The sequence below is a fragment of the Bombina bombina genome, chromosome 3 (assembly GCF_027579735.1).
Source record: "Bombina bombina isolate aBomBom1 chromosome 3, aBomBom1.pri, whole genome shotgun sequence".
Lineage (NCBI taxonomy): Eukaryota > Metazoa > Chordata > Amphibia > Anura > Bombinatoridae > Bombina > Bombina bombina.
The window spans coordinates 1,014,132,913-1,014,151,546 of record NC_069501.1 but is presented as its reverse complement, the minus strand read 5'-3'; the positions used below and the strand labels follow the sequence as shown (position 1 = coordinate 1,014,151,546).

At 39.6% G+C, this 18,634-nt stretch overlaps 1 protein-coding gene across 1 annotated transcript in view; it reads right to left on the bottom strand.

The window, feature by feature from the left end:
- Nucleotides 1–18,634, bottom strand: part of MBD6 (methyl-CpG binding domain protein 6) — a 358,975-nt gene that overhangs the window by 91,475 nt on the left and 248,866 nt on the right. Inside the window, exon 11 of the mRNA XM_053708189.1 lies at nt 12,721–13,473. Coding sequence (XP_053564164.1) covers nt 12,721–13,473 — 753 coding nt within the window. The remainder of the gene's footprint in view (nt 1–12,720; nt 13,474–18,634) is intronic.

The following is an 18,634-nucleotide window of genomic DNA, read 5'->3' as shown; positions in this document are numbered from 1 at the left end:
GATATGAACCGCAGAAACTAGACAGGAGGTGGATTCTGCCCATACCAGAATTCGAGATACTTCCTTCATAGCCAGAGGACTGTGAGTCCCTCCTTGATGATTGATGTATGCCACAGTTGTGACATTGTCTGTCTGAAAACAAATGAACGATTCTCTCTTTAGAAGAGGTCATGACTGAAGAGCTCTGAAAATTGCACGGAGTTCCAAAATATTGATCGGTAATCTCACCTCCTGAGATTCCCAAACCCCTTGTGCTGTCAGAGACCCCCAAACAGCTCCCCAACCTGTTAGACTTGCATCTGTTGAAATTACAGTCCAGGTCGGAAGAACAAAAGAAGCCCCCTGAACTAAACGATGGTGATCTGTCCACCACATCAGAGAGTGTCGTACAATCGGTGTTAAAGATATTAATTGAGATATCTTTGTGTAATCCCTGCACCACTGGTTCAGCATACAGAGCTGAAGAGGTCGCATGTGAAAACGAGCAAAGGGGATCGCGTCCGATGCTGCAGTCATAAGACCTAGAATTTCCATGCATAAAGCTACCGAAGGGAATGATTGTGACTGAAGGTTTCGACAAGCTAATATCAACTTTAGACGTCTCTTGTCTGTCAAAGACAGAGTCATGGACACTGAATCTATCTGAAAACCTAAAAAGGTTACCCTTGTCTGAGGAATCAATGAATTTTTTGGTAAATTGATCCTCCAACCATGATCTTGAAGAAACAACACCAGACGATTCGTATGAGATTCTGCTAAATGTGAAGACTGAGCAAGTACCAAGATATCGTCCAAATAAGGAAATACCACAATACCCTGTTCTCTGATTACAGACAGAAGGGCACCGAGAACCTTTGTAAAAATTCTTGGGGCTGTAGCTAGGCCAAACGGTAGAGCCACAAACTGGTAATGCTTGTCTAGGAAAGAGAATCTCAGAAACTGATAGTGATCTGGATGAATCGGAATATGCAGATATGCATCCTGTAAATCTATTGTGGACATATAATGCCCTTGCTGAACAAAAGGCAGGATAGTCCTTATAGTTACCATTTTGAATGTTGGTATCCTTACGTAACGATTCAATATTTTTAGATCCAGAACTGGTCTGAAGGAATTCTCCTTCTTTGGTACAATGAAGAGATTTGAATAAAATCCCAGCCCCTGTTCCAGAACTGGAACTGGTATAATTACTCCAGCCAACTCTAGATCTGAAACACATTTCAGAAATGCTTGAGCCTTCGCTAGGTTTACTGGGACACGGGAAAGAAAAAATCTCTTTGCAGGAGGCCTTATCTTGAAGCCAATTCTGTACCCTTTTGAAACGATGTTCTGAATCCAGACATTGTGAACAGAATTGAACCAAATTTCTTTGAAAAAACGTAATCTGCCCCCTACCAGCTGAACTGGAATGAGGGCCGCACCTTCATGTGGACTTGGGAGCTGGCTTTGGTTTTCTAAAAGGCTTGGATTTATTCCAGACTGGAGATGGTTTCCAAACTGATACCGCTCCTGAGGATGAAGGATCAGGCTTTTGTTCCTTGTTGTGACGAAAGGAACGAAAACGATTATTAGACCTAAATTTACCTTTAGATTTTTTATCCTGTGGTAAAAAAGTTCCTTTCCCTCCAGTAACAGTTGAGATAATAGAATCCAACTGAGAACCAAATAATTTATTACCCTGGAAAGAAAGGGAAAGCAGAGTAGACTTAGAAGACATATCAGCATTCCAAGTTTTAAGCCATAAAGCTCTTCTAGCTAAAATAGCTAGAGACATATACCTGACATCAACTCTAATGATATCAAAGATGGCATCACAAATAAAATTATTAGCATGTTGTAGAAGAATAATAATGCTATGAGAATTATGATCTGTTACTTGTTGCGCTAAAGCTTCTAACCAAAAGGTTGAAGCTGTAGCAACATCCGCTAAAGATATAGCAGGTCTAAGAAGATTACCTGAACACAAGTAAGCTTTTCTTAGAAAGGATTCAATTTTCCTATCTAAAGGATCCTTAAAGGAAGTACCATCTGCCGTAGGAATAGTAGTACGCTTAGCAAGAGTAGAGACAGCCCCATCAACCTTAGGGATATTGTCCCAAAATTCTAATCTGTCAGATGGCACAGGATATAATTGCTTAAAACGTTTAGAAGGAGTAAAAGAATTACCCAAATTATTCCATTCCCTGGAAATTACTTCAGAAATAGCACCAGGGACAGGAAAAACTTCTGGAATAACTACAGGAGATTTAAAAACCTTATCTAAACGTTTAGATTTAGTATCAAGAGGTCTAGAATCCTCAATTTCTAATGCAATTAGGACTTCTTTAAGTAAAGAACGAATAAATTCCATTTTAAATAAATATGAAGATTTATCAGCATCAACCTCTGAGACAGAATCCTCTGAATCAGAAGAACCAATATCAGTATCAGAATGATGATGTTCATTTAAAAATTCATCTGAAAAATGAGAAGTTTTAAAAGACTTTTTACGTTTACTAGAAGGAGGAATAACAGACATAGCCTTCTTAATGGATTTAGAAACAAAATATCTTATGTTATCAGGAACACTCTGAGTATTAGATGTTGACGGAACAGCAACAGGTAATGTAACAGTACTAAAGGAAATATTATCTGCATTAGCAAGTTTGTCATGACAAACAGTACAAACAACAGCTGGAGGAACAGATACCAAAAGTTTACAGCAGATACACTTAGCTTTGGTAGCTCCAGCACCAGGCAGGGATATTGCTTCAACGTGGGACATCTTGCAATATGTAATAGAAAAAACAACATATAAAGCAAAATTGATCAAATTCCTTAACCCCTTAACGACCGAGGACGTGCAGGGTACGTCCTCAAAAAAAAGGCAGTTAATGCCTGAGGACGTACCCTGCACGTCCTCGGTGTGGAAAGCAGCTGGAAGCGATCCTGTTTGCTTCCAGCTGCTTTCCGGTTATTGCAGTGATGCCTCGATATGGAGGCATCCTGCAATAACCTTTTGAAGCCATCCGGTGCAGAGAGAGCCACTCTGTGGCCCTCTCTGCACCGGAGATCGGTGGCTTCCTTCGTTGGTGGGTGGGAGCATTACCGGGAGGCGGGTGGCGGCCATCGATGGCCCTGGAGATGTGGAGGGGGGCGGGATCGTGGGCGGGGATGCCCGGGGGCGCGCACGGACGCGCGCGCGTGCACGGGAGGGCGGGGGCGGGCGCGTGCACGGGGAGGGAGCGGGTGGGAACCGCTACACTACAGAAAAAGGTGCAATCAGTTTAAAAAAACTGTAGAAAAAAAACAATCAATGAGGTGGTTGGGGTTTGTGGTGGTGGTGGGGGGGGTTTGGGGAAGCTACACTACAGAAAAAAAAAAACTTAAGAAAAAAAAGCACTTTTTTGTATAAGCTGGGTACTGGCAGACAGCTGCCAGTACCCAAGATGGCCCCAATAAGGCAGATAGGGAAGGTTACAAAGCTGTTTTGGGGGGGATCAGGGAGGTTGGAGGCTAAGGGGGGTCCTATACAGCAGAATAATTATTATTTAAAAAAAAAAAAAAAACCTATACCCCCCAAAAAGCTTTTATTTTAGTACTGGCAGACTTTCTGCCAGTACTTAAGATGGCGGGGACAATTGTGGGGTGGGGGAGGGAAGGGAGCTGTTTGGGAGGGATCAGGGGGTCTGATGTGTCAGGTGGGAGGCTGATCTCTACACTAAAGCTAAAATTAACCCTGCAAGCTCCCTACAAACTTCCTAATTAACCCCTTCACTGCTAGCCATAATACACGTGTGATGCGCAGCAGCATTTTGCGGCCTTCTAATTACCAGAAAGCAACACCAAAGTCATATATATCTGCTATTTCTGAACAAAGGGGATCCCAGAGAAGCATTTACAACCATTTGTGCCATAATTGCACAAGCTGTTTGTAAATGATTTCAGTGAGAATCCTAAAATTGTGAAAAATTTAACGTTTTTTTTTTTATTTGATCGCATTTGGCGGTGAAATGGTGGCATGAAATATACCAAAATGGGCCTAGATCATTACTTTGGGTTGTCTACTACACTACACTAAAGCTAAAATTAACCATACAAGCTCCCTACAAGCTCCCTAATTAACCCCTGCACTGCTGGGCATAATACACGTGTGGTGCGCAGCGGCATTTAGCGGCCTTCTAATTACCAAAAAGCAATGCCAAAGCCATATATGTCTGCTATTTCTGAACAAAGGGGATCCCAGAGAAGCATTTACAACCATTTGTGCCATAATTGCACAATCTGTTTGTAAATAATTTCAGTGAGAAACCGAAAGTTTGTGAAAAAATTTGTGAAAAAGTGAACGATATTTTGTATTTGATCGCATTTGGCGGTGAAATGGTGGCATGAAATATACCAAAATTGGCCTAGATTAATACTTTGGGATGTCTTCTAAAAAAAAATATATACATGTCAATAGATATTCAGGGATTCCTGAAAGATATTAGTGTTCCAATGTAACTAGCGCTAATTTTGAAAAAAAGTAGTTTGGAAATAGCAAAATGCTACTTGTATTTATGGCCCTATAGCTTTCAAAAAAAGCAAAGAACATGTAAATATTAGGTATTTCTAAACTCAGGACAAAATTTAGAAACTATTTAGCATGTTTTTTTTTTGGTGGTTGTAGATGTGTAACAGATTTTGGGGGTCAAAGTTAAAAAAAGTGTGTTTTTTTCCATTTTTTCCTCATATTTTATAATTTTTTTTATAGTAAATTATAAGATATGATGAAAATAATGGTATTTTTAGAAAGTTAATTTAATGGCGAGAAAAACGGTATATAATATGTGTGGGTACAGTAAATGAGTAAGAGGGAAATTACAGCTAAACACAAACACCGCAAAAATGTAAAAATAGCCTTGGTCCCAAACGGACAGAAAATGGAAAAGTGCTGTGGTCATTAAGGGGTTAAATGACAGTTTCAGGAATGGGAAAAAAAATGCCATAGAACAAGCTTCTAGCAACCAGAAGCACAAAATAATGAGACTTAAATAATGTGGAGACAATAGTGACGCCCATATTTTTTTTTAGCGCCAAAAAAGTCGCCCACATTATTTGGCGCCTAAATGCTTTTGGCGCCAAAATGACGCCACATCCGGAACGCCGACACCTTTGGCGCAAAAAAACGTCAAAAATGACGCAACTTCCGGCGACACGTATGACGCCGGAAACAGAAAAAAAATTTGCGCCAAAAAAGTCCGCGCCAAGAATGACGCAATAAAATGAAGCATTTTCAGCCCCCGCGAGCCTAACAGCCCACAGGGAAAAGTCAAAATTTTTAAGGTAAGAAAAAATTATTTATTCATATGCATTATCCCAAATATGAAACTGACTGTCTGAAATAAGGAATGTTGAACATCCTGAGTCAAGGCAAATAAATGTTTGAATACATATATTTAGAACTTTATATAAAAGTGCCCAACCATAGCTTAGAGTGTCACAGAAAATAAGACTTACTTACCCCAGGACACTCATCTACATGTAGTAGAAAGCCAAACCAGTACTGAAACGAGAATCAGTAGAGGAAATGGTATATATAAGAGTATATCGTCGATCTGAAAAGGGAGGTAAGAGATGAATCTCTACGACCGATAACAGAGAACCTATGAAATAGACCCTGTAGAAGGAGATCACTGCATTCAAATAGGCAATACTCTCCTCACATCCCTCTGACATTCACTGCACGCTGAGAGGAAAACCGGGCTCCAACTTGCTGCGGAGCGCATATCAACGTAGAATCTAGCACAAACTTACTTCACCACCTCCATAGGAGGCAAAGTTTGTAAAACTGATTTGTGGGTGTGGTGAGGGGTGTATTTATAGGCATTTTGAGGTTTGGGAAACTTTGCCCCTCCTGGTAGGAATGTATATCCCATACGTCACTAGCTCATGGACTCTTGCTAATTACATGAAAGAAAAATAAATTCAAAGTTTTTTGCACAATCTTAGTTGCAGTAGATCATCAGATTAAAGCAGCTGGTGCTGTGCAACTGACCAACTAATTGCTGACCACCTAATTGATAATGAGATTTGTTGACAACTATTTTTATGATCAAACTTACCGATTAGTTGTTGCAGCCCTAAATTTAATATTTAAGAATTGTTCTCGTTGTGTTTCCACAAATTACTAATATCCCTGTTACAAACTTAGTTTTGCTTTAAAAAAGGTTAGTTTTTAATCTAACAGGAAGTGCAGAAATAATGGACACACTTGCTCACTCGCCGATAAGGACAACATATACAGAGATAGTGGACAGGGCTCCAAAACCATGAATACAAGCATTGCTATTATTACAGGAACATTTTAAAATGGACCATTTAAACTCTTTAAAGGTTTCAATCAAGTCTCTATTCATATAAGGTCAACAAGCCTTTTTTCTTCCAAAATATTTTATTTTTGCTTATTAAAGGTAAAAAAAAATATTTTTATTTTGAAACTAACTAGTGCATGTTGGCGCCCAGCTTGACCCTGGGATTAAAACTCACTGGCGTAAGGAACATTTCCACAGTTTTACTAGTACGCAAAGATGTGCCCCATAAGCATAAGAAAAATGAAGAGTTGGCGAGAGGAGTACTTAAAACGTGACTTATTTCCATGTTGCTTTTAAAATTACAAACAGCATAATAGTGTGAGCTGCATCAACAAATCCGTCATACCAAACACAGCTTACACGTTTCAGACTTCTGCCATACTCATAGCTGATGATGGGTATTGGACTACTTTTAAGAGCACATAGTTTGGTTTTTCCCACAAGCATAAGAACCAAATGATCTTTGGCACAGGATATTCCATAAATATAAATATATATACATACATACATATACATACACACACACACTGGGTGCACAATTATTAGACAAGTTATTTTTTGAGGATTAATTTCATTATTGAACAACTACAGTGTTCTTGGTCAATCCAAAATGTTAATAAACCTCAAACCTGAATATTTAAGAAAGTAAAAGTGAGGTTTTGGCTGCTTAGGAGAATATCTATGTGTGCACAGTTATTGGGCAACTAGTGTGCAGAATTATTATGCAACTAAATGAAAAACGATAAATTTCCCATCTCACTTGCTCATTTCCACCTGTTAAAGTGAGAATAATAAACAAACAACTCAAAATGTACAAATAAACATTTGACATTTCCAAAAAAAATACTCAGTGACCAATATAGCCCACCTTCTTTTCAATAACAATCATAAGCCTTCCATCCATGGAGTCTGTCAGTTTCATTAACTGTTGACAACTTTTTGTGCAGCAGCAACCACAGCCTCCCATACACTGTTCAGAGAGGTGTATTGTTTAACTTCACTGTAAATCTCCTGTTTAAGAAAGGCCCAAAAGTTCTCAATAGGGTTTAGGCCAGGTGAGGAAGGGGGCCATGTCATTATTCTTTCATCTTTAAGGCCTTTACTGGCTAGCCACGCAGTGGAGTACTTTGATGCATGTGATGGAGCATTGTCCTGCATAAATATCATGGTCTTCATGAAAGATGCAGACTGTTTCATGTACCACTGCTTGTAGAAAGTGTCTTCTAAAAAGTGGCAGTAGATTTGGGAGTTGATTTTGAGTCCATCTTCAACCCGAAAAGGTCTATCAAGCTCATCTTTAATAATACCAGCCCATACCAGTACCCCACCTCCACCTTGCTGGTGTCTAAATCGAAGTGGAGCTCTGTGCCCGTTACTGAGCCAGTCATGGGCCCGTCCATCTGGTTCATCAAGAGTCACTTCCATCTCATCAGTCCATAAAACCTTTGAAAAATCTGTCTTCAGATATTTCTTGGCCCAGTCTTGACGTTTCAACTTATGTGTCTTGTTCAGTGGTGGCCAGGTTTCAGCCTTCCTTACCTTGGCCATGTCTCTGAGCACTAAACACTTTGTACTTCTGGGCACTCCAGGTAGGTTGTAGTTCTGGAAAATGACAGCACTGGAGTATAATGGGTTCCTGGTAGCTTCACATTTGATTCTTCTGAAATCTTTGGCAGTTAATTTGTGTCTTTTTTTTCACAACACGTTTCTTACGACCCTGTTGACTATTTGCAACAAAACGTTTGATGGTTCTGTGATCACGCCCCAATATCTTAGCCATTTCAAGAGTACTGCATCCCTCTGAAAGACTTTTTACAATTTTTTAATTTTCAGTCAGTTAAATCTTTTTTTTGGCCCATTTTGCCTGAGGAAAAGAAGTTGCCTAATAATTATGTTCCACAAAAGAAAAGGATGAGGGCGTTAGACTAAAAATTAAAACATAACCTTTATTGGCTAGTCATAAAAATAGGACATACAAGATGTCAGAACAAAATTGAGGTAGGGGCACCTCTGGCTGGAAGGCTTACGCGTTTCGACAAAGCCGTAATCATAGCATACTAAAGCCAGCCACAGGTGTACAATATATACACAATTGCAGCAACATCATTGGTTAAAAACATATTGTTTAAAACAACAACACGCCCAGTGTGCTTTTAACCCCTATATATACAGGAGAGAACTATACTAAGAAAATATATATATATATATATATATAAATATATTGATAGACCATGGAAATTAAATACAGAAAATAAACAAGCAAACCTTGCATATACAGATGTTATATAACATGTAAATGTTTTCATCTCGCAAATACATAAACAAGTTACCAGGAGTACATCACTGTATAAATAAATTAATGGAAGGTTATAAAAACATATTTACCAAGCACCACATAAGTTTAATACACAAATAAATGTGACATTAGGATTGAAGGGGAGGACTCAAACAATAAGTGAGTCCTCTACAAGTACATATCTGTTTTTATCCATAGCAAATTACATTTTATATATACTGTATATATATATATATATGCCCACTTACAAATAGACACACAAACTCATAAACATCAGAAAGGCATTAAAAAGGCATTAGAGGAGGTAATCGGTATATAAGAGAGGGGTGCCATAGAATGTGCCACCTATACAGAAAAATGATGATAAAGGAAAAATGGGAAAATTCACTCCCAATAATTGATAAGGTCAAACTCAGAGTTAAGTCCCTGTGGTACTCTGGTTTCCAATTTAAAAAATCGATAGCATCTCTCTCTTACATAGCATGACATCCCGATCACCCCCTCTCTTGGACTGGGGTATCATATCGATAGGTTGCCAAGAAAAACATGACAAGTCCTTATTGTGAGTCTGGGCAAAATGATGTACTAAAGGGGTAGTTGCCTTACCTACTCTAATGGTGGATAAGTGCTCTCTAACCCTAGTCCTAATGTCCCTTGTGGTGAACCCTACATATTGCTTTCCACATTTTGTGCAGGTAATACAGTATACAACATACACTTAAGTACAGTTAAGGCAGAAATTTATATCATGGACCCTGTCTGTTCCAGTAGAATGAAATTGGTCTGACACAATCAAGTAATCACATGCTCCACATCTGGAGCTGCTACATTTGTAAGAGCCCTTACTGATGAGCCATGCACTGCCTTGGGAAATTGTTTTTTTGAGAACAGTAGGAGATAGGATGTTACCAATGTTCGATTTCTCTGATATGAACATCTTAGCCCTTCCTCAACACAATGTATAAGTCTATCGTCGGCTATCAACATTTTAAAATGATGCTTGACTATTTTACAGATCTCTTCATATTGTGAGCTATACTCCGTCACGAATGTTACACCTTTATGTACTTTCTTACTATCTTGTTTTTTATCCTTAAGAAGGTCTGATCTGCTTTGTTTATTGACCTCCCTCTGTGCCCTTGCAACAATTTTCTTGGGATAACCTCTCTCTCGAGTAAAGCGTTTTCTAATTTCTTTCATCTGGGTTTCACTATCTGACATCGGAACAATTCCGTTTAGCTTTCATGAGCTACCCTTTGGCAATTGCATAAGGCAAATGCTTTGGGTGACAACTCCTAGCGTGCAATAAAGAGTTACCCGATATAGGCTTCCTGAAAAGATTAGTTTTTACTGGGCCATCTTGACTAACACTCAGCACCACATCTAGAAAGTTGATGTTATGCTGTTGAATCTCACTAGTAAATTGTAGGCCTACATCATTAGCGTTAAGCCCTTTAACGAACTCCTCCAAATCACTTAAACCGCCATCCCAAATAAGGATAAAATCATCAATAAATCGACGATAGAAGATAATGCAATTGCGGTATGGCTTATTATCTCCAAAGATGTGGGACAGCTCCCACCAACCCATGGAAAGGTTGGCATAGGATGGGGCAAACTTTGTCCCCATCACTGTCCCATCTCTGGAGATAAAAGGTGCCTTCAAACTCAAAAAACTTACGTGTTAGCAAAAACAAAGACACTTGCAGGACATATTCTTGAAAACCTGTTGAAAAAGTAGACCAATTTTGGAGAAAAAATGCTAGTGCTTCCATCCCTCTATTATGTGCAATTGAGGAGTAAAGGGCTGTTACATCTATAGTAGCCCATATGTACATACAATCTTTCCAAACTTTATCATCAACTAGATTCATTAAATGTTTAGTGTCTCTAAGGAAGCTAGGTAAGGCTTCCACAAAGTGCTGTAGCACCATATCCAACCATTGGGAAAGTTGTTCAAAGAGGGATCCTATGCCGCTAACAATCGGAACGACCTTTAACGTTCTGAAGGGATTTATGCACCTTCGGGAGGTGGTGGAATACTGGAGTGACAGGATGTTCCACATAGATATAAGCTGCTGTATCTTGGTCAATAAATCCGTTCTCAACACCCTCATCCAGAAGGTGCATCAACTCCCTTTGAAAGCGACAAGTGGGGTTGGCAGACAACTCAGTGTAACACTGGTAATCCTCTAACTGGCGTAATGCTTCATTGATATAATCAATTTTATTAAGAACTACCACTGAGCCTCCCTTATCGGCATTACGTATAACAATATCCTGGTTATTAGCCAGTTGTACCAAAGCCTCTTTCTCAGCCCTATCTAAATTCTCAGTAGATTTTCCCATATGGCTGGCAAGTGACCTGAGATCACCTTCCACTCTCTTGTAGAAATTTTCCACAATACGACCCCTAGTATGTATGGGGTAAAACCTTGAGGGTGGCTTCAAACCTCTCACACAATTAGTGTTCGATAAAGTATCCGAAGCATCCCCTTCGTTAAGGAGAGTGTTAAGTGAGACCAGGTCACATGATTCAGAAAAGGACAAATTAGTGTTAAGGTTAGAAGTAACCCATTGTGTAGACTGACTGGAGTTAGGGTGTATTGTGTCTTCTCTAATAATTATGCACACCTTGATATAGAGTGTTGATCTCCTAAGGCCACACCCTCTCTCATTACACAAATACACATCACATGATATGCTTAAATCCAATAATCCTTCAAGTTTATACAGCTTGGAGTTGGACAATATGCATAAAAAAGATGATTTGGTCAAAATACTCACTTGCCTACTAACTGTGCACACAGTGTAGTGTACTGTATATATATATATATATATACACACACACTGTATGTATATATATATATATATATATATATATATATATATATATATATATATATATATATATATACACACACATACACACACACACTTTAAAAAAGACCCTGTCCTTAATGTAAGTGACTTTAATTTTCTTTTACTTCAAGGCACCATTATGCACCTTGGTAGTTATGCTCTACAAAACTGCACATAGTATTCAAGGTTAATATCTCACTAGTGATCTGGAGAAGGTAATATTTTCTTCATAACCTCATATTGGCTTTTCTTGGTTTGTTACTGCATTGTTCACCTTTAACAGTAAAAGTTTGGATTTTCTCTGAGTAGTGAGATCCTTTTCATAAAAAGTAACAGGATTTAATGGCAAGCATCATCTAACAGGGGACTGCACTGATTAACACAAAAGAATACAGCACGGATATTAAAGATCAGTTTAAAACAAATACAAACTGCAATTGTTTTAGAGTCGGTATACTTTCACTTCTAATTTTATATACAGTACAATCATTTTTCATATCAAACAGTGACATTCCATGGCAGATTAGAGAGTTTTAGAAATGGATTTCTGAATATGCTGTGTGCTGCAAAAAAAACATTATAAGCACACTCAAAGTACTGCCCAATTGCTAACTGCAATACACTGTACAATAAAGTATTCAATGAAATAAAAGTATTATACACGTTATGCTATTGGGATAGTAAGAAACAAACATGTTTTACATTTGTAATCCTGTATGCTGCTTATTGATATAAAATATATAGGTGTAAAATAAATAAAATTCACATACTGAGAGTGATATATTGTACTGCATTAGGTTATCCCCTCCAATGGAATATTAATGTTTTTTTTTCAGTAAAGAGTGTATATCCATTGTCCCATTCTCAAGTCAAGCTCAATGGCCTGTATTTTTTTTAAAATTTTCTCTATTGCCTTTTAATGTAGTGATGCTACATAATCAACTCTTCCATCACCTGAAGCAACTCCTAAAAACACTGAGTGGTCAGATAGGTTTGCTATGTTGAAAAGGTTCAGCTAAATCAAAGTGCCATTAAAACTTGTGGATAATTCAATACAAAAATTAAACATATATACATATAGTGTGTACATTGATCACACTGTGCTATGACATAAAAACTCTATTCAATAAAAATAATATAATACTTACAATTCTTCACATACCTATACCCAAATGATTATGAAAAAGATTCTGGGATCTAAAGTACAGAGAGGATATACAGCAAACTCACCTCCACCTCCTGCTCCCTTAGCTGCCCACCCTCTTCCTGCCAGTGAGAAGTAAAGGGAGGGATTCCAAGCACCGATTGTGTCAGTTCTTGTCTGTGTTCCATTATTTCCCCTTCAATCTGTACTGTATCCCCTCCATTGTACCTCCAGTATGAAGAGTGACGGGAGTTGGAAAGTCTATCCCCTCGAGGCCGACGACTATAGTACCTTTCCCCCCGTGCCCGACCATTAAACCTGAATCCTTGCTCCTTGCCTTTGGTAAGCTCCATTTCAGGAAAACTTAAGGCATTGGAAGGATGGTGAGAGCCCATCCATGATAAAAGGTTTGTAGTAGCTCCATTGGGCACCTCAGAAGAGAGTACAGAATCAGTTAGCAGCCGGCACCTTTTAAGTGGAGATGCTTCTGATTCTGTCTCTGAGGAAAGAGTATCTAATGACTGGGGCAAGGTATCTGTTCTTGGGGGGTCAGATGGTGTATCAGGGGGGATGTCAGCACGGGATGGTCCCTGAAAAGTAGGGCCTTTGGGAGCAGGTCCAGTTTCAAAGGCACTTGAGGTGTTGGAAGCAAAAGAAGAACCAGGTCGCAAGGGAGGAAGCGGTAAAGTTTGAGACCTCCCAACCACGTCCAACTTCTGAGAGGGCAGAGAGTCAGGAGTCTGCTGATAAGCTGACTGTGTTTGAGCTGTGAGAGTAGTGGAACCTTCAGGTTGTGAAGATAGGTGGACATCTTTCTCACATAATGATGCAGTATTGGCCTGTAAAGAGAAAGTTGAAGATAAATCACATAATGAAAAAGGGTAGAAGTAGAGGCAATATATATGATAATATATTTTATATTATTCTATATAGAGATGTTAAAAATAATGGTATTGGCCACAGTGAAATAAACTGATAAACTGTTATACCCCCATAAAGAAAAAAAATAAAGCCTCAAAAGCTTATTAGTAAAAGCAGATGAAGTTGTGCGTAAAGAGTTGCTATATTCTTCTAGACTTAGGGCCTGAAATTCAAAAGCTCGCCGCTCAGGTGACATGATCTAACATCTCGTCAGTATGGAGAGGTCCCTAAAAAAAGTGTTAGAAAACACAAAATTTCATTTGAAATATATTTTTCTCACTAGGCAGTGTTTTTTATGTAAAGGAGAGACACCTGAATTACATTATAAGGTCTAAAAAAACCCCCAAAGAGTTTGCATGATTTCTCTCCATGCCGGCGAGCTTTTGAATATCAGGCCCTTAGTGTTCAAAGGTACTATGCCCAAGTGCTTATTATCCTGTATACATCTCTGACTGCTTTAGTTATAAATCAGGGTTTGACAAATGTATGTTAAAGTTAGGAACCAAAATTAACAAACCTAGGAGCCAGCTGCACATTCATGAACCAAGGGTTTCTGCGAGTAGATATATGTGAAATTAAAAAAAAGAAAATGTATGCTTACCTGATAAATTTCTTTCTTTCCGGATATGGTGAGTCCACGGCTTGAGTAATTACTGTTGGGAATATCACTCCTGGCCAGCAGGAGGAGGCAAAGAGCACCACATCACAGTATCACTCCCTTACCCACAACCCCCAGTCATTCCGGACAGAAATAAATGTATCAGGTAAGCATAAATTTTGTTTTTCTTTCATAAAATGGTGAGTCTACGGCTTGAGTAATTACTGTTGGGAACCAATATCCAATCTAGAGGACACGGAAAAATAGGGAGGGACAAAGACAGGCAGTCCTAAACAGAAGGCACCACCACTTGAAGAACCTTTCTCCCAAAAAAACCTCAGCCGATGCAAAAGTATCAAATTTGTAAAATTTGTAAAAAGTATGTAGAGAAGACCAAGTTGCAGCCTTGCAAATTAGTTCTACAGATGCTTAATTTTTGAAAGCCCAAGAAGAGGAAACCGTTCTTATGTCATTCTCTCAGGAGGCTGCTGTCCAGCAGTCTCATAAGCCAAACAAATTATACTTCGTAACCAAAAAGAAAGAGTAGTAGCAGTAGCTTTCTGACCTTTACGTTTCCCAGAGAAACAAAGAGGCCAGAGGACTGGCGAAAATCCTTAGTCGCCTGTAAGTAGAATTTAAGAGCACGTACAAAATCCAAATTGTGTAACATAGTTCTTTGGAAGACGAAGGATTAGGACACAGAGAGGGAACAACAATTTCCTGGTTGATATTTCTATTAGAAACAACCTTAGGAAGGAAACCTAACTTAGTATGAAGGACCGCCTTATCGGCATGAAAAATAAGATTAGGAGAATCACACTGCAGAGCTGAGAATTCCGAGACTCATAGAGCAGAAGAGATAGCAACAAGAAACAAAACCTTCCAAGATAACAACTTAATGTCTATGAAATGCAACAGCTCAAATGGAGCCAGCTGTAAAACTTTAAGAACAAGGTTAAGGCTCCAAGGAGGAGCAACAGACTTAAAGGCAGGCCTGATTTTGACCAAGGCCTGACAAAAAGATTGCACATCTGGCACATCCGCCACATGTTTATGTAGTAAAACTGATAAAGCAGAAATCTAACCCTTCAGGGTACTGACTGACAATCCCTTCTCCAGGGCTTCCTGAAGAAAAGATAAAATTCTAGGAATTCTAATTCTACTTTAAGAGTAGCCCTTGGATTCACATCAATAAAGATATTTACGCCATATCTTATGGTAAATCTTTCTAGGAACAGGCTTGTGAGCCTGAATCATGGTCTCAATGACCGACTCAGAAAAACCACGTTTAGACAGAATTAAGCGTTCAATCTCCAAGCAGTCAGCTTCAGAGAAACAAGATTTGGATAAAGGAAGGGACCCTGAATCAGGAGGTCCGTCCTCAGAGGTAGTCTGCAAGGTGGGATAGATAACATCTCCACTAGGTTTGCAAACCAGATCCTGCAAGGCCACGCAGCGGCCATTAGAATCACTGATACCCCCTCCTGTTTGATACGAGCAATGACTTGTGGAAGGAGAGCAAACGGAGGAAAAAGGTATGCCAACCTGAAATCCCAAGAACCACCAGAGAATCTATCAGAATGGCCTGCGGATCTCTTGACTTTGAACCGTAACTTGCAAGCTTGGCGTTCTGACTGGACGCCATCAGATCTAACTCCGGCACCCCCCTTTCTTTTAAGGATTAAGCTGGAAAACACCTCTGGATGAAGTTCCCACTCCTCACACTGCTCAGAAAATCCCCTTCCTAGTTGTCTACTCCTGGAATGTGGATGGCAGATAGACAGCAATTGTGGGTCTCTGCCCACTGAAGAATCCGAGTAACCACCTTCATGGCTAAGGAACTCCGAGTTCCTCCCTGGTGATTGATGTAAGCTACAGAGGTTATGTTGTCTGACTGGAACCTGATAAAATGGGCTGAGGACAACTGAGGCCAAGCCAATAGAGCATTGTAAATCGCCCTCAACTCCAAGATGTTGATGGGAAGAGTAGACTCCTCTGGAGTCCAAAAGCCCTGAGCTTTTAACGAGTTCCAGACTGCTCCCCAGCCCAGCAGGCTGGCGTCCGTGGTCACGATCACCCAGGAAGGTTTCCAAAAGCATTTGCCCTGAGACAGATGTTCCTGAGTAATCCACCATGGGAGAGAATCCCTTGACGACTGATCTAACTCTAGTCTCTGAGATAGATCTGCATGGTCGCCATTCCATTGCCTGAGCAAGCACAAATGGAGAGCTCTCAAATGGAATCGAGCAAAAGGAATGATGTCCATGGAAGCCACCATCAGACCGATTACCTCCATACATTGAGCCACTGATGAGCAGTAGCCTGAAGAGAGAGGCAAGAGGAAATTATTTTGTTTTTCCTGACCTCTGTCAGAAAAATCTTCATCAATAGAGAATATATTATGGTCCCTAAGAACACTACTCTTGTAGCAGGGGAAAGGGAGCTTTTTTTTCCAGATTTGCATTCCGTCCAGTGAGGAAAGATGTATACATTTCAAGAACGCTTCTCTCTTTATCTGGCCTGCAGATAATCTTGAGAGAAGGCATCTGCCTCTGTGAGGAAAAGTCTTGAATTCCAATTTGTAACCCTGGGATACTATGTCCACAGTCCAGGGATCTGGGATATCTCGTATCCAAGCTTGAGAGAACTGAGAAAGTCTGCCCCCCACCTGATCCGATCCCGGATCGGGGGCAAACCCTTCATACTGATTTGGAATCAGCTGCAGGTTTTTTTTTATTGTTTCCCCTTAGTCCAAGACTGATTGGGTTTCCAAGAAGACTTGGATTGTTCCTGCTTGGAAGAAGAAGGGGAAGGCTTTCCTCTGAAGTTACGAAAGGAAGGAAAATTACTCTGACGTCCTTTAGGCATATTCTGCTTATCTTGAGGTAGAAAAGACCCCTTTCCACCCGTAATATCAGTTCTGCCAAACCGGGTACAAACAAGGTTTTGCCCTTGTAAGGAATCGCCAGAAGCTTGACTTTAGAGGAAATGTCAGCAGACCAGGATTTCAACCATAACGCCCTGCAGGCTAAGACAGCAAAACTAGAGGTTTTAGCTCCTAGTCTAACAACCTGTAAAATGGCATCTGCAATAAAGGAATTGGCCAACTTAAGAGCTTTAATCCTATCTTGAATTTCATCCAAGGAAGTCTCTACTTGAAGAGAATCAGACAAGTCGTTGAACCAATAAGATGCCAACCTAGTCACGGTGGTAATACTCACCGCAGGTTGCCATTGGAGACCTTGATGAACATATATCCTTTTCAAATAAACCTCCAGCTTATTGTCCATCAGATCCTTAAAAGAGCAGCTATCCTCAAAAAGGAATAGTGGTTCTCTTAGCCAGCGTGGAAATGGCCCCTTCAACTTTGGGTACAGTATACCAAGGGTCTTTAATGGAGTCCTTGACAGGAAACATTTTCTTAAAAATGGAAGACGGGGAAAAAAAGACACACCTGGTTTCTCCCATTCCTGTGAGATAATCTCCCTAGCACGGTCCGGCACAGAAAAAACTACTAGATTTCTTAGGAGTGACAACGACAGGGGTATCGGAGTCATCTAAAGTAGCTAAAATCTCCTTTAACAATACACAAAAGGTGTTCAAGCTCAAATCTGAAGGATACCACCTCAGTCTCAGAAGGAGGAATTATACTGTTCGAATCTGAGATTTCACCCTCAGAAAGTCCCGATCTAAAAGTATCTTCCTCATCAGACTTATGAGAAAGGGCAACTTGGGAAGCAGAACTGAGGACAGGCACTTTCCTTTCTGAATTTCTAGATTTCCTCTTGCGTTTTCCCTGTAATCTGGGAATGGCAGCTAATGCCGCAGATACCGCTGAAGATACCTGGGCAGCAATTTCTGCTTTTAAATAAACTCCACTAGGAATCGCAGGGCACTGCATGTGACGCCATTGAGGCTTGGGACGTAGCAGGAGAAAGCTGAGGTATTATTTTAACAGCATCATCCTGAGAGACATTAGGCTAAAAAATGTTATCTTTATTTTGCAAGGTTTTCTTGACACAAGAAGAACAAAATTGCATAGGAGCTGCAATTTGTGCATCTAAACATAATAAGCATGAATTCATGAGAGCAGAATCTTGCTCCATATCAGACATGTTGTGAAACAGTAAATAAACTTGTACAGATAAGTTTCAAAGATTTTAATATTCAATTAAAATAAGCCAAGGAAATAATACACTTTAAATTTTATCCCAAATTAGGATCGATCCCCAGCTAAAATGATGTGAGAAAAGTTAAGAAAACACATTTAATAAACATCAAATAAACTTCTAAAATACCCCTCTGGCAAACCCCACACCTCAATTATTGCTACCAATTAAGACCAGATCACCCAGATTAATTGCTACCAATTAAGACCGCAACTGTCGTTATGTTGTCTGACTTTCAAATTACTGCTACTTTAGAGGCACTAAAAATAGCTTCCTGGTACACAGAGTACCAGAAATAACCGTTTTTCAAAC